At 36.6% G+C, this 24,839-nt stretch overlaps 1 protein-coding gene across 1 annotated transcript; it reads left to right on the top strand.

Moving 5' to 3' along the window:
- Positions 1-6,517: 6,517 nt before the first annotated feature.
- Positions 6,518-23,821, top strand: SNTN (sentan, cilia apical structure protein). The gene is made up of 4 exons (XM_003762346.2): positions 6,518-6,851; positions 7,513-7,547; positions 16,999-17,138; positions 23,381-23,821. Exons 1-4 carry the CDS (start codon positions 6,742-6,744, stop codon positions 23,537-23,539), a joined length of 444 nt encoding a protein of 147 aa, XP_003762394.1. The 5' UTR covers positions 6,518-6,741; the 3' UTR covers positions 23,540-23,821.
- The last annotated feature ends 1,018 nt before the right edge of the window (positions 23,822-24,839 follow it).

The raw sequence follows: 24,839 nt of genomic DNA on the forward strand, positions 1-24,839 counted from the left end.
GATTCAAATCAGAGATGTTTATTAAGCACTTTTCATGTAGATATTTATTTATTTCGGACTCTTTTCCCTCTATAGATAACGCTATTCAAGGGATTTTCTGGCAAAGATGACAGTATGCATTGCCATTTTCTTCTCTAGTGGATAAAGACCAATAGTAATTAAGTGACTTGCATAGGATTGCACAGCTAGTAAGTATCTGATGTTGGAGTGGAACTCAGGTCTTCCTGGCTCCAGGCCTGGTGCTCTTTTAACTGAAACAGGTGCCTGCTCTTAGGATCCTTCATTCATTGAAGCAAAAAACATGGAAGGACGGAAGGAAAGAAAATACACGGAAGGAAAAAAGGAAGGAAGGAAGGAAGGAAGGAAGGAAGGAAGGAAGGAAGGAAGGAAGGAAGGAAGGAAGGAAGGAAGGAAGGGAAGGAAGGAAGGAAGGAAGGAAGGAAGGAAAGAAGGAAAGAAGGAAGGAAGGAAGGAAGGAAGGCATATATTAAGTGCTTCCTATCTACCAGTTACTGTGCTAAGCACAGCAGATAAAAAGCAAAAACAGACAGACCTTGCTTTCATATAGTTCACATTCTAACTAAGGAAGACAGTTCCAAGGGTTCTGTTGCAAAGATGAAAAATCAGAGTTCTTAGGTAGTATTGACAGATCATTCCCCTTACAGAGAGGATACGGCCACTCACACTGCAAGAGCAGGGAAGGACAAATTGTGACCTCTCTAGTAAAATGGTGGTATCCTCATCACATATCAAAGTGTTTGGTCTATATGGGGGAAGTTGATAAACATCTGTTAACTGATCAATTGACTAATGACCATGAGGCCCATTATGCCCTCTAGACCCTCAGTCATCAATGTCATCTGCCCATAATGTACATGTATACATGGATAAAAGAATATATTTAATATAAATAGAAAATACCAAGATAATGTCAATAGGAAATGGGAAAGACACTGGGAAATGCAGGGAAGAGGGTCAGTGCAGACAGGAGGAGATTAGGGAAGTCAGATTAGGTTGCTTGAACTGATTTTGAAGGAAGCTGGGACTTGTAAGATTTGGAGGTGAGAAAGGAGTGCATTCTAGCTATGGTACACAGTTTGTGCAAAAGTGTGGGGAAAAAAGACATAAGATGTCAGCATCATGTCCACCGGCACCACCACATTTATATAAGGCTTCTGAGATCATGTGCCCTGCCAAGTGACAGTAGCTGAGAGCTCAGAGATCCTGCGGTCTGCTTTCCAGTCCTCAGACAGTAGTGTGATAAATCATCCCCTTTACTCATATTCCACCTCAACGGGCCCTTTCACTGACAATCTCATCTCAAGAAACTCAAACTGAGAGCTGGGTTTGGTGGATGATTGCCAGGCTGGCCATTCAGCATTGAGCTCCAAGCCTTAATATCAACTGCGGGCTTTCATTTTCAACATTTCTTCAGGTAAGCATTAATGTTATCTGTGTAAACTCCTCTTCTCATCTCTTTCTCTCCACAGGCCAAGCACATCTAAGAGTAATGGTGTGGAACTCTCTCCTGGAATTCAAAGCTAATCAGAGAAAATATTAGCCCCTAGAGGTGACTACCACTGTGTTCCCTAGAAGTATTGAACAGGTCATTTAGAAAATAAATCCATAAAGCCGGCACTAAAGGGATTATATTGGGAAACTCGTGTGCTCTATAGCAGAGGCAATGTGAGGGTGTGAATGGCATATTGAATTTAGGATCAGGAGATCTAGATTTAAATCTTATATCTGAAACTCACTTAGCTGGGAGACTATGGACAAAAAAACTTAACCTCTCCAAGCCTCAGCTTCCTCAGTTAAAATGGGAATGAACACATCCTGCTTCACAAGGTTTTAAAGCTCAAATGAGATAATATACACAAAGTACTTCACAAACTATAACTTTAGAGTTATATAAATATAAAACAGTGATAAGATAAGGATGACTAGATAGTAAGGTAGGTAGAGCACTGAGTTTGCCATGAAGTGTTGGACATGACCAAACAGCAAAACATTAACTCAGTAATACAGTGATAATAATAGTAGTAGTAGTAGCGTAACAGTGACAGTGATAATGGTGGTGGTGGTGATAATTATGGTAGTAGTAGGACACAATCCTAAATAAATTCTTTTGACTTTCTGACCACACTTCTAATGGAAGAATTTGGATATTTTTTTTTGCATTTTCCTTTCCTATTCTTTTCTTAAGGAAAAAAATAATGGTACCTAACTGAGCATGAAAAGCATAGGAGAACTTCAATAAGTGTTTCTTAAATTCAATTGATTTAAATTTTGTGTAGCAGGGAAAGGAAGAAAATATAAATGTTTCTTAATTCTGTGTGTGTGTGTGTATGTGTGTGTGTGTGTGTGTGTGTGTGTGTGTGTTATGTACCTCTTAGGCAAGGGCTTCTTAAACTTTTTACACTCACCTCCTTTTCACCCAAGAAAGTTTTACATGACCCCAGGTCTTACTATATAAAATAGGTATATAAACCAAACATTTACTGTCGACTAACTAGGCTTCCCTTGATTAACTATGAAAGGCCAGCTTCTTAACATGTAGGTCATGAATACATATAGGCTCTTGTAACTGAATATTAGGGTTGTGAAATTATGATTTTATTATAAGTATCTATGTGAGTCTAATTAGACTAATTTGGGGCTAATCTCCTTTTCTTCTTCCTCCTCCTCCTCTATCACCATGACCATCACAACCATCACCTCCACCACCACTTATATCACCACCACCATCACCACATAGCCTCCTTCTCTTTCTCCTCCTCTTCATCTTTCTCCTCCTTCTCCTCCTCCTCCTCCATGGTACTCACTATCACCTCCTCCTCTACCACCACTATAATCATCATCATCATCATCACAGTTAAATTTTTATAGTACTTCAAGACTCTAAAAGTGTTTTACAAATATCTCTCATTTAATCCTCACAATTCTGTAGGGCGGGTTGAGAAGGGCGGAGAAAGGGTAAGTGCCTTGCCCAGAGTCATATAACTAGTAACTATCAGAGTCAGAATTTGAATCCATGCCTTTCTGACTCTCAGCCCATCATCCTACTTAACCTATAAGACAAGAAAGAAATGAGGGTCAGATATATTGCAAGACTGAAGAATAACAGATGCATGATCAATTATAATGGTGTTTACACTATAGCATTAAAAGGAGAGGAAGACTTCTCTGGAATTGATGGATCCTTTATTAAATATTTAAATAAGTCCTTTTCCTAAGATGATCTAGGGCTCAGATTAGTGGGAACAATGAGTCTACTAAAATGGTGGGATTATTTGCATTCCTACTGTCCTTTTCCATTAGGTTGTAATTAATCTGCCAATTTATAATTTCAAATAGTATGAATCTGAAAGCATACCTATACACTAAAAGCTTCATTATTTGCACTAACCAATCAATCAATAAAAATGCAAATATGTATTAATCAATACTTTAGAGTTTGCTCAGGCACTAAAGAAAGCAAGGCTATCTGCTACATTCTGGGCCATCACTATTCTTTCGAATTTTGTCTTGCCCCTGCTCTTTGATGACCCTAGAAGAGAGAATGACAACTTAGTGTAATTCTGCCTTACTTAAATCCAATTCACACACAAGTCAAAACATCACTTCATAGTGAAAGGAGAAGACAAAGGATGAACAACTGTCATTAAAGATGATTGTGAAGGATTCATCCTCTATTTGATTCTCATGATAACCTTATGAGATATGTGTGAAGTAAGAGGGCACCCTTATTATCTATATTTTACAAATAAGGAAATTAAGGTTCAGAGAAGATGTGACTTTTATAGGGTCATCAAGCTATAAAGTGTTAGAGGTAAGATTTGAACCCAGTTCTCTCTATTTCTAGTGTGCTCTCTAATTAACAGCTCTCCGATTATTAAAAATTACAATGATTCTTATTTCGCATTGTTCAATGATAGGATAATGAACATTAATTACATATATGTACTGTTCTGTATCATTGCAATTATACTCCATACTTTATTCAAAAATGAGTCCTTCCCATGACCCAAAAGGGTACTTTTGATTGTCTAAAATTACTAAAACTCCTAAAAAAAAAAAAAAGTTCAGAAACGTCTGAATAATTCTCAAATGGAAAATTAAGAGCTCCTTCCTGACCTGTTCTTTGATATAATTAAAATGCAAGGTGAATAAAAATAGGGAAATGTGCTTATTCCTCAGCTTTGAGGAACTGAGCTATCCCAAGATCAGGAAGGCAGGTCAGTTCCCCAATCCATCTGTTGATGATCTTTTTGTATGTCCTGAGCCATAGAGTCCCAGTTTGGTTAGGTTGGGGATCCATGACCTTTAACCAAAAATTGGCCTTGGGATTTGGATTCTAGTCACTCAAACCTCTCCCACTGGTCATGATACCCAATGGCTTCAGGACAACAAATTCAAAACAGCTGGCTCATTAAAAAATGATATAGAACTCTTGCATAAAATATGCAAATGCAATATTGCAAATCTACTTCCCAAAAGGCAAACTGAATCTCTTTCCCTGCCCATGTGTAGGAGGAACTGGCCACTGGAATGGAGCGGGAGGACATCCTGGGCATCCGTACAGAGCCTCCTCACCTCCCACCCAGAGCGTGTGATAATGTATGTAAAGCATGTTGTCATGTACACTGCTATGGAAATGGGAGCTATTATTAGCACGTGCCCACCTATTCTCACTCCAAGGGCCGGAAAATAGGGGACTCATTCAGGGTAAAAACACCCACATTGTACCTGGAATGAATTCTGCCAACCAGAAGTTTATCGACTCACATTTATATAACATTTAAAGGTTTGCAAAGTCCTTGATATAGGGTTGAAGGAATCATAGCTCTAGAGCCACAAGAAACCTTAGAGACTATTTAGTCCAACTGCCTCATTTTATAGTTGAGGAACCTGGGTCAAGGTCATACAGGTAGTAAGTGCCATGGACCAGATTTGAATCTCTAATGCCAGAGACAATGTACATATTCAGTCTTAATTAATCTGTAGAGCAACCCTGCAAAGAGGATACTACTACGATACTGATTTTACAGCTGGGGAAACTGAAGCTCAAAGAGATTAGATAATTTTGCCAGTCTTCACATTAACTAATAAATTTCAGAGATGAGATTTCAATCCAATTCTATCCAATTCACAGTATGAGAGAATTTCAGAATTGAAAGAGATCTCTGAGGCTGTCTTTTCCAATCCCCATCCTAAAGTCGCAGTTTCTTAAACTCTGGTTTGCAACCACATACAGGATCTCATAACTGAATTTTCTTATCAGTAAATGTTTGATTTGTATGTCTATTTTCACATACCTATATACCTAGGTGATATAAAAGTTCTTGGACAAAAGGGGACATGAGTGGGGAAAGTTTAAAAAGTCCTTTGCATAAAATAAATTTAACAAGTGATCATTCAGTCTCTACTTGAGGATCTTCAAGGAGTGCAACCCACCATCCCTGCACCAAGCCCAGATCATTTGGGCATTGCTCTATTTGTCTGAACTTTTTCCTGCCATCGGAGGCAGCCAGAGATACATCTAGGGAAGAAACGCTGGGGCTAGCATCAGGAATACCAAAATTCAATTCTAGCCTCAGAGACTTAACTAGGTCTGGGACACTGAGCAAATTATCTCATCTCAAACTGCTATAGTTTCCTCAACTGTAAAATGGGAATGATAATAGCTCTCAGGATTGTTTTGAGGATCAAATGATATACTATTGCCAATAGCCCCTGGCCCAGTTCCTGACATACAGTAAACACAACATAAACATTGCTGCCCTGACCCTGAAAGACCAGGAGAAAGAGTGTTCTAGGCATGAAGGATAGCTTGGGCAAAAGCACAGGGATGGGAGATAGAGCATCCTGGGAAGAGCCAAAAGGAGTTCCTTTAATATTTTATGAACAATAACATATCTTGAACATAAATTGCAGTTGCACAACTAGCTGTACTCAGAATGAAATAAGGAGAATTGGGAATGGATCACATTTGGGCAACTGTAGAGCTTTCATGAACCCCAAGCTCTCATTACCTGACAACATCATGGTGTTCAAGTGGGATCAGCCCAGAGCTCTGATTTCATTAATATGAGAAAACTTTCTTTCCCAATGTATGGCAGCAATATCTCTGAAATTTGGGGACATAATGAATTATTTGGGGAATGAGAGGTTATCTAATATAGTGAGGTCATAATACAGGGGTATACTGGCAAGGGGGAAAGGATCTATGCCCTACACACTTTTAAATTTAATCATCATTAGCATTTTTCCATCACTTTCTTAACTTAGACAACCAACAAAACATTGAACCAAGCCTTGATTTGTAAAGTTTGCCAATTTCTGAAATATGTTCACACTGAAAATTTGACAATTAATTGGCTTTATCCCATTGGTTGATCAGCTCCAGGACATTTCTGGATACTGTCAGAGAACTCCAACCCAGTTCTTCCTAACCCCAAGGCCAACTCTCCATTTGTTACCCCATGCTTCCTCTCTGATTATGCATTTATAATCTGCAATTATGTTGTCAGACTCGTCTCTCCAACACTGCCCTCATTCTATTGCACCGTTTGGTGGGTTGTGAGTTTACTTAGATTGCTTGAATGTTGCATTCTCAGGAGCCGTCTGCTCATTACCCAGTCCTCTATTCTTCCAAGGTATCCATAGCACACACACCCGTGTCAGCTTCCCTTGGTTGCTGTTGCCTAGGGATGATCAGGAACAACAAGACATTGGAGAATGTGTGGCTGTACTATAAGCACCAAGGATCAAAAGTCCCGCTCCGGAGGGGAAGCCCATCCTTCGGCATCCCCTACAGCAGCCTCCCTGCCTCCAACAATGCTGAAAAGGTCAGTGGTCCCACTTGACTTCCATTTTCATTCTGGCCTGCTGCTCCAAAACCAAGAGTTAATAATGTCAAAGGCCTCAAAGCTTGCAAAGTGCAAGCTTGGATCCTTTTAACCAGAGTAATCCACTTTTAAATTGAACTGAAAGAGCGCAAGGACCATCTTGCAACTTTGACCTCAAAAAGAATTTTTAAAAAAATCTTCTCTCTCCATTAACTGAGAATGAGTTGATTAACCCAAGTTAATGTAACTCACCTCTTGGGAAATATTGGAGGCTGAAGCATTTTGAGAATGATTTTCCAGAAAAAAATCTACTGTGAGATAAACAAGCCATCTCAGTTGACCCATGACAAAGGGAAATTATTTCAGAATATTCAAATATATAAAAATGCCCATTGATTTCACAGTGAGAGAGAAAGGAATAATTTTGCTTTTATATCCTTTGGGGATCTATCTTTAATAGAGACTTCAAGGATGGGAGCTGTTTGTGATTTGCTTTATGGTTTTTGCAAAATATATTTTTTAATTAATTTGTCCATGGTCATGTTATAGAAAGAAAGTAGAAACTTATTGACAGTTTTTTTTGTTTGTTTGTTTGTTTTTCATGGCAATCCTCCAGTTAAACCTCCTTGAATCCTAATGTTGCTTTCATTTTCATTGACAGCATTCCTATATCCAAACAACTGTCTTCTTTGAAAGGTAAGATGCAGAGAGAGAAAAGCAGGTGTGATTAATAAAACATCCTCTCTGGCTTAAAAGCGATTGCTGCCAGAAATTTTAAGAGTACTGCACGTGGGGGCCCCTGTGGGGCCCCCAGTAACTGGGACCAATCTTGTCAAATATGCTACATGTGAGATCCTGAGCAAATCCAGAGACCAGCCTGGAACTGAAGGCCAGAACCCTGGGACCTAGTCCTAATTCTTCCAGTAATTAGCTGTGCAGTCTCAGCAAGTCACTGGGTCTCAGTTTCCTCAGGTTGAATTCAAAGACCTTTAAGGTCCCTTTCAGTTCGAACATTGTCTATAATTTCATGACTCCTTACAATCAATTCAAATATCTCTACCACATGGATCAGGAAAACCTCAAGTCAAACCCCAAGAACTGGTTGGAATCCAGTTTTACAGGTAAAATTTCTGTAAGGTGATATTGTGGCCCCCAACATGTCTATTCAAGGAATGGTTACATAATTTCTTCTAATGGGTCACTGGGGGTGATCAAGAATTTACTGAGTGTTTTCTTCACATTCCATCAGATCAGATTAATTAATTAAATTCAAGATTTTCTTTTAAACTCTTGAACATAATTGGAAGGGATGTTTGTGGGCATGTCGTCCAACCTCCTTCTATTGCAAAAAAAAAAAAAAAAATGAGAGACCCTGGGTGGGGGGTGGGGATTGGGTGACTTTCCCAAAAGTAATATTTGAACTCAGGTCTCATGACACTCAAGCTAATGTCCTTTATGCTGTACCTTACTACTTGCCTCAAACTTACCCCTTACCAAAATCCAACTCTCATCTTCAGATTAGAATCCATAATAAAGTCCTACATGTTGCTTGAGTTGTGGGATTTATTTTTAAGGATGAGCAGGTACACTGCCAGACCTCTGGGTCTGCTGCCTCTTTTATTGGGAACAGCACTCACATTGTCCTATCTTGGTCTGTTATAGTTCTTCCCTTCATCCAAGACACTTCCCTGAAATCTTCCTCAATTCCTGAGTAAAAATGACTTCTGGCTCTCTTTGAATAGCTTGTCAAGATTTGTACGCTTTATAATCTGAGGCAATTAGGAGATATAATGAATAACACTCAGGAGCTGGAGTCAGAAAACCCAAATTCAAGTGCTGCCTCAGATATTTATTCATTTTATGACACCTCTGTGTGCCTTAGTTTTCTCAGCTGGGATGATAAGAAAACCTACTTCCCAACAATCAAATGGAATCATATTTATAAAGTACTTAGCACAATGCCCGGCACACAGTAGGTCCTTAACTAATGCTTGTTTCCTTCCTTTCTGATTTGGGGTTCAAATCCCATTCCTGACACATATTGGTTGTATGATTCTGGGCAAGTAACTAATTTTCTCATGCTCTCAGTTACCCTCCAAGACTAGAAGGGCAAAGGAGGTGTCAGTCTTCATTTGTAAAAGGAATCTCCTCATGCAGGAGTTCCCTGGATCAGTGAAATCACAGGTCTAATTCTCAGTCCTAAAATGATTACAGGTGCAACTATCTCATCATATAAGCTGGGGATACTATTTTTTCCCATTTTTGTACCCATCACAGGTAGCAATAAATTAGAAAATCAACAAGTATTTATTAGATGCCTACTGTATGCCAAGCATTGTACCTTTTTTGGCTCATGTCTATAATTTCATTAATTAAAGGAAACTTTCAATATGGAAACTCCTTTTTATAAATTTAAATTTATAGATTTTAAGAGCTTCCCAGGGCACTGAGGGATCAAGTGACTTGCTAGGTATTGGACCTGGATCTTCCTTTATTCCAATTCCAGCCTACTATGCCATGCTACCTCTGACACTTAATGGATATTTTAATACATGAATCAGTAGCTAGTCTATTACATGAGATTTATGCCAGAATTCTCCTCACCAAGCACAGGCTCTTAGCCCATGAGGAGCTGAGTAATAAGGGGGCAGGAAATTTGGAGTCAAAGGAAGTTCTTTTCAAGCTGATCTCTCTAAGCCCAAATTTCCAGCAAACTAAGAAGGGAAAAGCATCTCAGCATTTTGCAATTGCTGTTCTGTTTCCAATTTCCTGTGTCCTTCACAGGTCCTTTTACTTCCATATATGACATTGGGAATTCAGCACCTAATGCCAAGGGGCTAGGAAAAAAACAGAATCTTTGAATCATCAGAAAATTTAGAACAAAGGAATTTCTATGGATAGGTTTTATGACCATCCTCTTCCCCGGCCCCAGGAGAATGTGAACTCCCTGAAGAGAGTTTCATTTTTGTCTTCATAGATCCCATACACCCAACACAGAACCCAGTATTTAGAGACTGGAATGGAATAGAATGAATGGGGAAAGAAATAAGCAGTTAGATAGAACTTACAATGTGGCAGGCATTGTGTTAAGTGATTTTTTCAAATATCATTTCATGGAATTGGTTGAGAGTTTATGACTGACTCAAAGTTCTGTTGTCTTCACTGTTTCCCTCATCCTTCTGTGGATTTTTCTCCTTTCTCTTATTCATTTTAAGAGTGGAAGACCAGGATCTGTTGAGGGGATGTGGTGGGCAGAGAAGAATTTTAAAATTGACAAGCTCATAGAAGACCAAAATAAATCCAAAGAAATCACTTGAGAATAGTTTCATTGCCTACTTAGGCACATATAACCTATGTCAGAATCATAAAATCAATCATCAATAAGGGTTCACTAACTGTTGACTATGTGGCAGATGCTGTGCTATGTGCTAGGAATACAAAAAGAGGCAAAAACAGCCTTTGACCTCAAGCTGCTGAAAAAAAAGGGTCCCCTTGTCCAACCTCTCCATATTCATAGTTGATGAGTACATGGAACCAGAAAGTTTTCAAAAAATTTTCATCTGAACCTCTCAGTAGTCCTCTAAATCTCATTATTCCTATATTTCTATTTCACAGATGGGTCCCAAAGAGGCTGTGATTTACACAATATCCCATAGATAGTGTCAGGTTATCAAAGAATGCAGATTTTCTTGACCCAAAGTTCAACATTCTAACCACTGCTGACTCTCAAGTCCAGTGGTATATTTGAGAAATGGCAGCCTCTTTTGAGAACCCCTCTAGAAACAACCATTTCCAAAATGTCAGGAGCCTCTCGAACAACAATGATACAATTTTTTCTTTGACTTATTTCACAGTATATTTGTTAATTCTGTTTGCAACAAGAGTCGTGAACTAAAAGGAAATCTGTTAAGTTTACTGAAGTCATAATTCAAATTCAGAAAGCAAACAACAATTCAGGAAGTGCTGCTTCAGGACCTCGGAAAGCAGGGCCAATCAGATCAGAAACTCCCAACCCTTAGCATACAACAATACTCAAATACTTTTAAAGCATTAGACAAATCACATTTTCATGTGTGTGTGTGTATATATATATAGAGAGAGAGAACTGAAACTGAAAAAGCTAGTGGTGTATATATATATATACCACTAGCTTTTTCAGTTGAAGCAGCTAGATGACTCAGTGGCTGGAATCAGAAAGACGAGTTCTACTCCTGCCTCAGACTCTGGGCAAGTCACTTAATCTCTGTCTATCTTAATTCCCTGGAGAAGGAAATAGCAAACAACTCCAGCATCTTTGCCAAGAAAATCCCTTATGGATTCATGAAGAATCAAACACAACTGAACAACAGCAAAGCTTGTTCAGTTATTATTTAGAGACTCTCTAGAAGTAGCTCCTTCAAAACAATTGACAATCCCAAGGATAGAATCCAAGCACACTTTCCAACTTGCTAGTTATTATTTCTCCCTCATATAAAGAAGTCAAAAAGTCCATACATGATTGAATAGTTGGTGTATTGAGAAAACACCAGATCATGAATCAAAATCTCTGGGTTTGACTTTTTATATTTCTATTTACTAGCTCTGGAACCTCAAACAAATCTCTCTAATTCAAACGAACTGACCTTGCTGATCATCACATATGATACTCTATCTCTCATCGTCATGCTCCTGAATTGTCTCGTTCCCAAAATACACTCTTTCCTGACCTTTGAAGGCAAGTAAGTGGTGTTGAGGATAGAGCACTGGTCCTGGAATCAGGAAAACCTGAGTATATAGAGCATCATTTATCAGCTGTGTGACCCTAAGTAAATCACTTAGTCTCTGCCTCAGTTTACTCAGCTGTAAAGTAAGGAAAATACTAAGTCACTTAGTCTCTGTTTGCCTCAGTTTACTCAGCTATAAAATAAAGATAACAACAGCATCTACCTCACATGGGAAGCAAATGAGATAATATTTGTAAAGCACTTAGCTCCCTGCCTGATACATAGTATGCTATGGAAATCTTTATCTCCTTTACCTTCCCCTCTTCTCAGTATTTCTTTATTTCTTACTGTCTCCAAAATGAACTCAAACTCAAGTTGATTCCCCTCCCATCTCCTATTGCTCTTCCTCCCCAAATTATCTCATATTTCTTGTGTCTAAATTTTATACATGCTTAGACATGTACATGTTGTCTTCCCCAATTGAATACAAGTTTCTTGGGAATGGTAATTGTTTTGTTCCTTAATCTTGCACCCTCAGTCCTTAGCAATGTCCCTGCCATATAGTAGGTGCTTAATAGATGCTTATTGATTTCTTGACTAAAAGTTATCCAATCAGTGAACAGCTGTGTGCTCCACTGATGTCCTTGAAGTGTCCAAAGAAATGAAAGAACTTCCTGAATGGGATGATTAGCCCTACTATGTGGAATTTAAGGGAACACACAGACAGCAGCCACCTGCCTTCTATGAGAAATGTGTCCTCATGCTTTTTAATGCCAGTGCCTTCCCTCTGGTAGATATCTCCACTTTATCTTGTTTCTGTGAAACTGTTTGCATGTTGTCTCCCCCATTAAAAAAAAAAACTAGAAACTCCTCAAAGACAGGAACTATCTTTTGCCTTTCTTTGTTTTTGTTATCTAGCACAATAGGTGTTTAATAAGTACTTGTTGACTGACTGATTAACCTATGACAGTCAGGCATGAGTGAGTTATATTCTATACCATCTGAGAAAGAACCCTAGCTGATGAGATCACAGATCTATTGGAAAATTGGAATAATCTTGGGCAAGTCCCTCAGTTTTCTCACAGCTCAAATTTTTCATTTATAGAACTCAGGGTTGGAACTAGGTCTCTAGGCTCCTTCTAGCTCTAAATCCACAATCTGATGACTTCCAACAAATTACTTAATCTTTGGAGGGCTTCTGCAAAAGGAGAGGACTGGGCAAGATAATCTTTAAGGCTCCTTCTAACTAGAAGTTCATGAGTCTCTTCAATTCTCATCTTCCTTATTTGTAAATGAAGGGTACCAACTCTATGATCATTAATGTCTTTTTCAGGTTCTAACATGCTGCGGTCTTAGATCATTGCCTAATTATTCATTGCAAGTGGTATGAAAGCAACCAAGCTTCTCAGTACTAAAAACAGGTCAAAACAAGCGGCTTGCTAGGCCAATTAGAGAGAGCATGTTTACCTCAAAGAAGTGATTTTTTTTTTTCCTGAAACAGTCTGCTTCTTAAAGGCTGATCTATTTATAAAGCATGGTTCATGTCTCAACCAGGCAGACTCAGGACTGCAGACATTCTATACATACTAAAATTTAAAATTTTAACACATGAAAAGACAAATTCGTTCTCTTTGTAAGGCATTGACAGGTATATTTCTTAATTAATACATTCAGAAATGCAGTGTATAATACTTTCAGAAATATACCTGTCAAGCCCAATGCATTTTATCTGAAAAAAAAAGAAAGATCATTTATTATAACATGAGCATTATACCCAAAATAAGTGTATTGGGAACAATCAAGGGAAAGCAGATGATACATTACCAATAGGGTCATAGGAATTTTGTGGCAGAGCACAGAAAGAGAATAAAAAGACCGAGAATAGGGTTAAAGGTGAGTAGTCTAGACCAGCTGATGAGACAGCATCTGTGGGAGTAATTAGTCAATGGTTTCAAAACTCATGTCCATCCACTGAAGGTCAAGGTGAGATAGCAGTACCAAGTATACTTAACACTGGGCTCTCTGCTAAAGGAATGGGAAATTAGGATCAAAGATTTAGATCAAGACAGGAGCATGGAGGCCATCTTAACAGATAAGATGATGGGGCTTGTACTAGTTCACAAGCAGGATCAGAAAGTTAGAGTTGAAGGGACATTAGAGACCACCAAGTCCAACCTTTTATTTATGAATGAGGAAAAAGGCTTAGAGAGATGACTTGTATGAGGTCACATAGAGGATCATAGATTTTGGACTAGAAATTGATACTATAAGATTGACTCTAACTCTAGTGTGTATCTGTTTTTCATAACCTGATTTCAGTTCAACCTAAGATGACCCTGAGCTAGCACAGATAACCATGAGTTGTCCATGATGGCAAAATAAGAAAATCATTAAATAAATAAAAGTAGGAGCTGGTTTTATAAAAGAATAAACAATAAAAAATAATTCCTTGATTAATTTGATTTTAAAAGGAAGGAGAAAAACCAAAATACAAAACTCAAAGATGAAAATTCTTAATTTTTTAAAAAAATTAATTTTCTACCATAAAGAAGAAAATTAGAGAAATTATTAGGAGCTATTTTGACCAATTACAAGTTGATAACTCAAATAACTTAAACCAAATCAATGAATAGTTGCAACAACACACATTGTCCAGAATAACAGAAAATGAAGTAGAATACTCAAATAATCCTATTTTAGAAAAAGAAATTGAACAAGCCATCACTGATTTCCCTAAGAAAGACTCACTAGAACCATAGGGATTCACAAGTGAATTATACCAAATATTTAAGAACGATCAATTTCAATGCTATATAAACTATTTAGGAAAACAGCAAATTCTATTTTTTGACACAAATATTGTCCTAACACCTAAACCAGAAAGAGCAAAAACAAAGGGGGAAAGCTACAGATCAATTTCCCTAATGAATATTAATGCAAAAATTGGAGATAAAATATTAGCAAGGGGATTACAGCAAAATGTCAAGAGCTCATTTCTTATAATGAAATGGGGTTTATACAAGGAATGCAAGACTGGTTCAAGTAAAAACTATCAGCATAATTGACCATATCAATAACAAAACAAAACAAAACAATATCAAAAACAAAAAATAATATGATAATCTCGATAGATGTAGACAAAAGCTGTTGACAAAATATAGCACTGATTCCTATTTTTAAAAAATTTAAAATTGGAGAATAGAAGAATTAACAAGAGCTTTCTTTAAAATGATAAATAGTGTCTACATTAAACCATCAGCAAGCATCATCTCTAACACAGATAAGCTAAATACCTTCCTGTAAGAGGATTTATGAAGTATCAATGCCCATTATCACCACTATTGTTCAATATTGTACTGCAAATCCTAACTTTAGCAATAAGAGAAGAAAAAGAAATGGAAGGAATTAGAATAGACTATGAGGAAACAAAAGGTAACACTCTTTGCAGATGACATGATAGTATATTTAGAGAATTTTAAATGGTTGAAATAACAGCTTCAGCAAAGGTGAAGAATATAAAATAAATCCATGTAAATCATCAACATTTCTAAATATTACAAACAAAGAACAGAAGTAAAAGATAGACAGAGAAAATCCATTTCTTAATAATCACAGATAATATAAAATACTTGGGAAATACATAATATGACAAATCCCTGGAATTATATAAATACAATTGCAAAATACTTTTCATATAAATAAAGTCATATCTAAACAATTGGGGAAATATTAATGGCTCATGGATAGGCAGAGCCAATTTAATAAAACTTATAATACTATCTAAATTAATTTACTTATTCAGTGCCATACCAATCAAACTACCAACTATTTTATTGAGCTAGAAAAATTAATTTAAAAAATCCATCTGGAAGAACAAAAGGTCAAGAATATAAAGGAAATCAGTAGGGGGAAATGTAAAGGAAGGTGGTTTAGCCATACCAAACCTCAAGTTGTAAGTGGTACTGATTGGTGGATCAGTGGAATAGATTAAGTACATAATACCCAATCTAGAATTTGATAAATCCAAAGATCCAAGCTTTGGGGACAAAAACGCATTTGACAAAAATTGTTTAGAAAACTGGAAAAACAGTTCAGCAGAAATCATTATATACCAACATCTCACAATGTGTATTGAGATATACTCAAAATGGGTACATAATTTAGACATCAAAGGTGATATCATAAGCAAACTTAGAGGGCATAGAAAAAATTTACTTTTCATATCTGTGGATAAGGGAGGAACTTATTACAAATAAGAAATAGATAATATTATGACATATAAGATGGATAATTTTGATTATATTATTTTAAAAGTTTTTGCACAAACAAAACCAGTGGAGCCAAAATTAGAAGAAAGAAAAAAGCAGGGGAACTGGGGGGAGATAATTACTACATATCTTTTACAAAGTAATCATTTCCCAAATAGATAGAGAAATGGTCAAAAGATATGAACAGACAATTTTCAGAAAAAATAAGCACTATATAAAATCATTTTTTAAAAAAATTGCTATTGCTTAAAGAAAAGTATAGTAAAACTGCTGAAATACCACCTTAGCCCTATTAGATTGGCTAACACAGCAAAAAAGAAATGATAAATGCTGAAAGAGATGTGCAAAAATTGGAATACTAATGCATTTTTGGTGAATGTGGACAGATCCAATCATTCTGGATTACAATTTGGAATCATGCCCAAAGGCTATAAAACTGTAGCCTTTAACCAAGAAATATTGCTACTAGATCTCCATCCCAAAGAGATCTAAGGAAATGAAAAAGGGCTACTTATAATAGTTCTTTTGGGGGGCAAAAAAATAGAAATTGAAGATGCTAATCAATTGAGAAATGATTGAACAAGTTGTGGCACATGATTGTGATGAAATGCTGTTGTTCTACAAGAAATAACAAGCAGGATGGTTTCAGAAAAACCTGTGAAGACTTAAATAAAGTGATGCCAAATTAAGTGAGTAGAACCAGGAGAACACTGTACACAGTAACAATATTGTATGATGATTAGTTAATCTACTATGAATCACTTAGCTTTTTTTCAGCATTACAATGATCCAAGACAATTCTGAATTCACTTATGATGAAAAATGCTATCCACCTCCAGAGAAAGAACTGATGTGGATCCTGAATGAGGATCAAAGCATACTTTTTTCATCTGTATTTTCTTTTGTAAGATGGCTAATATGGAAATATGTTTTACATGACTATAGATGTATAATCTAATTTAAATTTCTTGCCTTCTCAAGAAAGGGAGAAGGTATGGAGAGAATTTCAAACTCAATTTTTTAGAGGATTATTTTTAAAATGTACATGTAATTTGGAAAAAATAAAAGAAGCAAGCTCAAAAAAAAAAAACTAAACTAAAAGAAAGGATAGTTCTTGTGTTTCTAGATCTCATTTTCCATCATGTAACACAGCTTTGTATATAATCTTTTTTATAGCTCTGGTGAAAGCCTCAGACCTGGAGAAAGCCTTTGCTACTGCAGCTCTGATTTATAATAACTCTTCTGACCCAGATGGTAAACTCAGTAAATCTGTTGCCAAAAACTTACTGAAGACCCAGTTTATGAATTTCATCCAGGTAAGGAAATTAAAGAATACAGGCAGTGTCCAAGCTAAAAATATCATTTTTCAAGAGGGACATTCCCTATCTTAAATCAAGATTTGCTTTTTTGCCTCACAAAAATCCTGTGTATAATAAGATGGTAAAAAGAATAACTACTTTCGGGAAAACTTTCCACCAGTAGACAGAAAATGCTATCTTTGGGTGGTTTTCCTTAGAGGATGTGTCCTTTAATATTTGCCCTTTAAAATTTTTTACTTAATTCTGGGGCTGGTGGGTGTCTGTTTCCAGTGAGTCACAGCAAGCCACTTATGTGATATTCTGTCAAATCCTCAGTAAATTATTAAAAACAAGAGAATATAATAGAAGGTAGATAGATGAGTTGTCTTATGAGTATCAATCACCATCTTTAAAGATCCAAGATTACAGATTGAGATGGTCAAGAAATTTAAACAGGAACTATTGAGAATCAAGATGAACATTATTAGCATGGACAAAAAGATTGAATTAGAATAATTTAAAAGTCCTACCCTTGAATTAAAAAAAAAAAAAAAACCAACTGTCCAAGTTCAGGATAAAAAAAAGGATGAATAGAGAGCAAGTCATGATGAGTAAGGGTTGAGCAGTAGGAGTACAACCTCTAAATACATCAGTTATATGACATGATAGCCAAAGAACTTTTAGGGACCTCAGGATATATTAAGTAACAAATATAATTCACTATAATTAATTGATCATTTATTAAGCTCCTTGCCAATTAATCAGTCAATAAGCATTTATAAAGTTGTTTCCATATAACAAGCAACTATATTAGTAGGTACCAAAAAAAAAAAAAAAAAAAAAAAAAAAAACATTACCCTTTCCTGAAGCTCACATATTTCATTATATCTTATTAGTATTTCAATGAATAAACATATTTTTCCCTCTCAACTCCTCTCAAAAGAAAGGCCTTGTAACAAATATGCATAGTCAAGCAGAACAAAATTCTATACTGGCCATGAAGGAGCTCACATTCTAATAATGAAGCTCACATTCTAATAATTAAATACATACAAAATGCATACCAATTAGTCAGTAGGTACAAAAAAAGTAGCCCCTGCTCTCAGAGAATTTACATTCTATCAAGACATGTGACTGCATGTATGCGTACACACACAAACACATATGCAATCCAAGATTAGTATGATGCGACTAGAAACAGTTGGTAGAATTAAGAAAGGCTTCATGTAGATGATGGTGTTTGAATAAAGAAAGAGATAGTCCAACTTGGACAAACCCCATATGCAGTTTTGTTTCAGTTCTGAAATATCACAGTTTAGAAAGGATAATGACATATATGAAGAGTTCTTAAACTGAGGATCCATGAAATTAGATGAGGAAAAAAAATATATATATATATACGTTATGTATATTATATATATTTAGTATGTATAAATATCTATATCTTCATTTTCACTGAAATTTAATATTTCTTTCAAATATTTAAAAAAATATTGTTCTGAGAAGGAAGCCTTGCCAAAGAGCTACAAAACACAAGAAACTAAAAACCGCTAAATTAGGAAAGCAATCAGGATGGTGAGTGAAAATCACTGGAAGGAATTTGGATTGTTTATTCTGGAGAAGCAAAAACAAGAGAGACATGATTGTTATCCTAACCCACTTGTCAGATTGTCATGTGGATCATGGATTTATTTTGCTTGGCTCTAGAAAACAGAAAAAGGAGTAGATTCAGGGAACACTGGCTCTGCAGGATGTGGGTTCAAAGACAGCCTCTGATGTTATCTGTATTACCTTGGCCAAGTCATTTCATAGTTCTTAGATTTATTTTTTCCTCAACTAGAAAATGAAGGGGTTGAACTAAATAGTCTATGAGGTCCATCTTGAAACCTATGATTCTATGAATAATGTGGGTAAGTTGCAGAGAGACAAACCAGTTTAGTATTACAGTCGTTCATGGATGGCCACTTTGATGCAAAGGGGATTCTTATTTAGATATAAATTACTAAGGGAAAGTCAGGAACTACGTGAGCAAAACTGCAAAACACTTTCCACACAAATAAAGTCAGAGCTAAACAATTGGAAAAATATCAAGTGCTTTTAGATAGGTTAAGCGAATGTAATAAAGATGACAATACTACCTAAACTAATCTATTTATTTAGTGCTATATCAATCAGACTCCCCAAAAACTCTTTAGTGACCTAGAAAAAATAACAGCAAAATTCATCTAGAAGAACAAAAGTTCCAGAATTTCAAGAGAATTAATGGGAAAAAAGCAAATGAAGGTGGCCTAGCTGTACCAGATCTAAAACTATATTATAAAGCAGCAGTCACCACAACCATTTGGTATTGGCTAAGAAATAGAGAAGTTGATCAGTGAAATAGGTCAGGTGCACAGAACAAAATAATCAATGACTATAGTGATCTAGTATTTGACAAACCCAAAGGCCCCAGCTTTTGGGATAAAAATTCACTATTTGACAAAAACTGCTGGGAAAATTGGGAACTAGCATGACAGAAACTAGGCATTGACCCACACCTAACACCGCATACCAAGATAAGGTTGAAATGGGTTCGTGATTTAGGCATAAAGAACAAGATTATAAATAAATTAGAGGAACATAGGATAATTTACCTCTTAGATCTGTGGAGGAGGAAGGAATTTGTGATCAAAGAAGAACTAGAGATCATTACTGATCACAGAATTGATATTAAGTTAAAAAGTTTTATACAAACAAAACTAATGCAGACAAGATTAGAAGGGAAGCAATAAACTGGGAAAACATTTTTACATGCAAAGGCCCTGATAAAGGCCTCTTTTCTAAAATATAGAGAGAATTGACTCAAATTTATAAGAATTCAAGCCATTCCTCAATTGATAAATGGTCAAAGGATAAGAACAGACAATTTTCAGATGAAGAAATTGAAACTACTTGTAGTCATATGAAAAGTTGCTCCAAATCAGTGTTGATCAGAGAAATGCAAATTAAGACAACTCTAAGATACCACTACATACCTCTCAGATTGGCTAAAATGACAGGAAAAGGTAATGATGAATATTAGAAGGAATGTGAGAAAACTGGGACACTGATACATTGTTGATGAAACTGTCAACTGATCCAGCCATTCTAGAGAGCAATTTGGAGCTATGCTCAAAAAGTTATCAAACTGACCCCTTTGATCCAGCAGTGTTTCTCCTAGGCTTATATCTCAAAGAGATCTCAAAGGAGGGAAAGGGACCCACGTGTGCAAAAATGTTTATAACAGCCCTTTCTGTAGTGGCAAGAAACTGGAAATTGAGTAGATGCCCATAGGGAAAATGGCTGAATAAATTATGGTATAAGAATGTTATAGAATATTATTGTTCTATAAAAAAACAGCCAACAGGATGATTTCAGAAAGGCCTGGAGAGACTTATATGACCTGATGCTAAGTGAAATGAGCAGAACCAGGAGATCATTATACACGGTAACAACAAGACTATATGATGATTAATTCTAATGGACGAGGTTCTCTTCAACAATGAAATGATTAAAAACAATTCCAATTGTTCAGTGATGAAAAGAGCCATCTACACTCAGAGAGAGGACCGTAGGAACTGAGTGTGGACCACAACATAGCATTCTCACTCTTTCTGTTGTTGTTTGCTTGCATTTTGTTTTCTTTCCCAGTTTTTTTTCATTCTCTTGATCCAATTTTTCTTGTTCAGCTAGATATATATATTAAAATCAATTTCTTCTGAGATCCCTTCCAATCCCAATATTCTTTGGATTTGTAAGTAAGCCTTTGGTGTGGGATAAAGAGAAAAAAGCATATAACTACTTATATTTCATATACACAAATATATACAGTCCCCAATTAAATGGTGGCACCTGTTATGTCAATCTTGCCTTCCACATGAGGAGACTTTGAAAAAAAGTTTCACTATGGGATCCCTCTTTTCCTGGATGTCTTTGATTGTATTGGTGAAAATGTCTAAGGTATCTTGTTATGTCCTATTTGATTGAAAATAAGTGACCCCTACAAGCAAGAAGGAAGGAAGAAGGAAATCTAAATTAACAGGAATCATCTATAGACTAAGTCCCAGAAGTAAATAAATAGCCTTAAGAATACAATTCAACTCATCTTCACGTAAAAGTGAGATTGGACTGGAGTTGGTAAATCATCCTCTCCTGCCATCTATTCTATCATCCTCTTCACATTCCAATATAAACCACAAGAATTATAAAGAGCAGGAATTATCATCACACCATATGCTTTCCCTCCCCCATTCTCCATAAGACTTCACAAAACAGGTCCCAAGGGAAGTGTAAAAAATATGCTTCTCTGAACAGACAGGTGAGTAGGGCACCCCACCAGCTCATTGCTTGAGAAACCTAACATTTCCAAACAATGCCCAACCAACTGTCAATTCAATCAAAAACTCAACCAAATGTCATGTCAAGCAGCCAATGTGACTTGGGCTTTTGATGAAACTGACTGGATTTTTTTCTGTAATGTTTTGTACTTTTTTTTGTCCAAGTTTCCTGTACTTTTTAAATCAAGTCCATAGTCACGTTAACAAAATATAAAAGCAACCATATCATACTTAGAGGGCTATATTGTTGGGGAAAACCATGATCTTAGAAGAGAAAGGAATAGTGTCAATTTTGTCCATCCATTCAGTAAGCCTTTATTAACCATTAACTAAGTACACAGGAACTGTGCTTGTCACTAGACCAGAAAGAAAGAAAGAAAGAAAGAAAGAAAGAAAGAAAGAAAGAAAGAAAGAAAGGAAGGAAGGAAGGAAGGAAGGAAGGAAGGAAGAAAGAAAGAAAGGAAGAAAGAAGAACCTAGGCCCCCAGGATCTTACAGTCTATTGAATCTAAATCAATAAAAATGGAAGCATATACAAAATAAGACTATAATTGCAAGAAGAAATTATAGACAACTGACAGGTTTGGAAATATGTCCTTTGAGCAGAATATATCACCTGAACTGAGTCTTGAAAGGCACTAGGGAATCCAAGAGGTAATGGTGCTGAAGAGGGTGTAGTGTTTAAAAAGATTAAAGAGATATAATTTCTGGGTAATTTAATCATTTTATTAATAATGCCAGTCTTTAAACAAAAGAATGGTCATTTGGTTAGCTCTCTCTTAGATCAAATATAACCACAGTGGTGGTTCATGGCTTATATACCCATTGGGGTTCCCAAATAGCCTTGGGTAGTCCAAAGAGAGCTAATTAATTCTGATTGGTTAGCAATTAATTAAAGAATGAATATTACAATGAACCTGAACTTTGATTATGTCATTTACATCTGAAATTATTCCAGCCTTGGGCAAGTTACACAAAGAATCTATCCCCACCCACAGCTGCATAGAACACAAAGGCTGCCCCACCTGGATGGGGTCTAGGTAGAGAAGAAGGTTACTAAATCCTCAGAGACTGAGGTCTTGAAATGACAATAAAAGAAAAAGAGGAGAATCTCAATCTCCATAAATCATTGGTTATTAATAATCATTTCTCTCAAGAGACATATCAGACATGCTGAAAAGTCTGGGCAAAGGCAGTAAGATGGGAAATTATACAAGGATAAGCCAGTAGAGCGGCTTGAGTAGAATTTAGACGGACTCAAAGAAAGGGAAAAAGTAGAATGGCAATGACCTGATCCCTGATTGGAATCAAGAAACATGATTCTACCCTATGTGCAGAAGCTATATTCCCTCTGGGGGCTTTCAAGAGATATTTTTTAGTTATTATCATGATTATTTTTGATAATTAGCATGTGGGTGAGCATTTGGTGATTAAGACAATGATGACAAATGGGACCACAAATAGCTAGGGCACTGAGTGGAATGACCTTAATGTTTGCAGTGGTAGCAGAAAAGATTATATATGAAATGTAGTCTAATCCAAAGAAACCCTCCATTAATAATGTGATTCATATTTGTACCGTCAATCTTTCTGTTTATGTGAACTGTGTATTTCAATTTGATTTATGCACAAATTGAATGCGGAAGGTCTTCTAAAGCACATATATTTTCTCTCGGCAATTACATTTCAGAGTTCTTGGCAATCTTATTTGGTTGGGTTGGGAGTAGGGGTAGGGAAAAAAACTATTCTTGAACCCAGAAATACAGACCTTTATGAGTGTTTTCTAGGTGCTGATCCCATAATCAAGCAGATTGAATTTTTAAAAATGAAAAATCTATGAACACCTACAAATATGGGATGTCAATAGTGCTCTAAGGACTTCTTTTTTAACTTACTGTTTTCACAGGGACAAGAAAACAAACCCAAGTACAAAGAGATCCTTTCTGAGCTTGAGGAGCAAACAGAGAATAAACTGGGTTTTGAAGATTTCATGATCTTACTCTTAAGTGTTACTCTGATGTCAGATCTGCTCCAAGAAATCTGGATGTCAAAAATCACCAAGTGAAATGGCATGACAGAATGACTAGAAGACACCCAGGCAGTAGAAGTGGTGATTCTAGGTGCTACCATCTTGTTTTTGATCAATTGCAAATTTGACAAAACTGTCAGGTCTGTTGTCAAAAACAAAAACAAAAGTAAACTTTGTTATGGAGCTGATGCTGTTACATGTCAGATCCCTCTCATATCCACAGTGTTACTTCTTTCTCTTTTCAAGGAAGTCTGAAGGTAACTTCTAGCACCTCTAACTCTAAATTCTCTTCCTCTGTCTCTCTGTCTCTCTTTGTCTCTCTCTGTCACTCTTTCTTTGTCTCTGTCCCTCTGTCTTTGTCTCTCTGTCTCTGTCTCTTTGTCTTTGTTCCTCTCTGTTCTCTGTGTCTCTGTGTCTATATCTATTTTTCTGTCTTTGTCTCTGTCTCTCTGACTCTATCTGTCTGTCTTTTTCTGTGTCTATATCTCTGTCTCTCTTTGTTTCTCTCTGTCCCTATCCCTCTCTCTGACTCTCTGTATCTCTGTCTCTGTCTCTCTCTGTCTCTGTGTCTGTATCTGTCTCTCTCTGTCTCTCTGTCTCTGTCTCTCTGTGTGTGTGTGTGTCTCTCTCCCCCTCCCTCTCCCTCTCCTACTCATCTGTAAAATCAGAAAGCTAGATTATATAATGTCCAATGTCTCTTTCAGTTCTAAATCCAGGAGCTTCCTTTGCTAGCCTGATTAGAGGTACTTTCTCCAAGGCTCCCAATCTATACCTTACTACTGAACCAAAGATGGCTTCAGAGGAATAAGTGAGGCCGGTGACCTTGCCCAGCCTTCTTTCACTTCAATTCAATTCACTTGGAAGTCATGGCACCAACTTTCTGAGATCATGGTCCTCTTCTAAATCACAGGACAAACAACAGAGGCATATCTAAAACTATTTTCCCTTCGACTTCACCAAAGTTCTGGCTATTGGTAGCATAGAGGAGATTGACCCTCTCACCATATGCTAGTGAAAGCTCTAGACACAAGTATCCTCATCACTTTGAGTTCTGATGCAGAACTTTATGAGATGAACTCCAGAAAATAGATGAGACTAGATGGCTGCTCCCAGGCTACCTAGCATTTTCAGGAAATATAAATCACATTATAACTAAAAGGTACATTAAGCTCTTTCTGAATTAATATCTTATTAAATGGCACCAGGAGGTGCTACAGTTTCCAGCTTGGAGCCAGAGATCATGTCTGTATAGCACAAATGAGAAGGGATGAGCAGAGCTATGGTGATCTAATTTATTGGACCCTTGTCATTAGCTAATCAGAATAATTCAGACCTA

Source organism: Sarcophilus harrisii, chromosome 1 (assembly GCF_902635505.1).
Source record: "Sarcophilus harrisii chromosome 1, mSarHar1.11, whole genome shotgun sequence".
Taxonomy (NCBI): Eukaryota; Metazoa; Chordata; class Mammalia; order Dasyuromorphia; family Dasyuridae; genus Sarcophilus; species Sarcophilus harrisii.

Excerpts from the sequence above, each read along its gene's own strand:
- SNTN (XM_003762346.2), top strand. The coding sequence starts at position 6,742 with ATGTGTGGCTGTACTATAAGCACCAAGGATCAAAAGTCCCGCTCCGGA. Across the intron at positions 6,852-7,512 it reads CCTCCAACAATGCTGAAAAG|CATTCCTATATCCAAACAAC; the intron begins GTCAGTGGTCCC and ends TTTCATTGACAG. Across the intron at positions 17,139-23,380 it reads AGTTTATGAATTTCATCCAG|GGACAAGAAAACAAACCCAA; the intron begins GTAAGGAAATTA and ends CTGTTTTCACAG.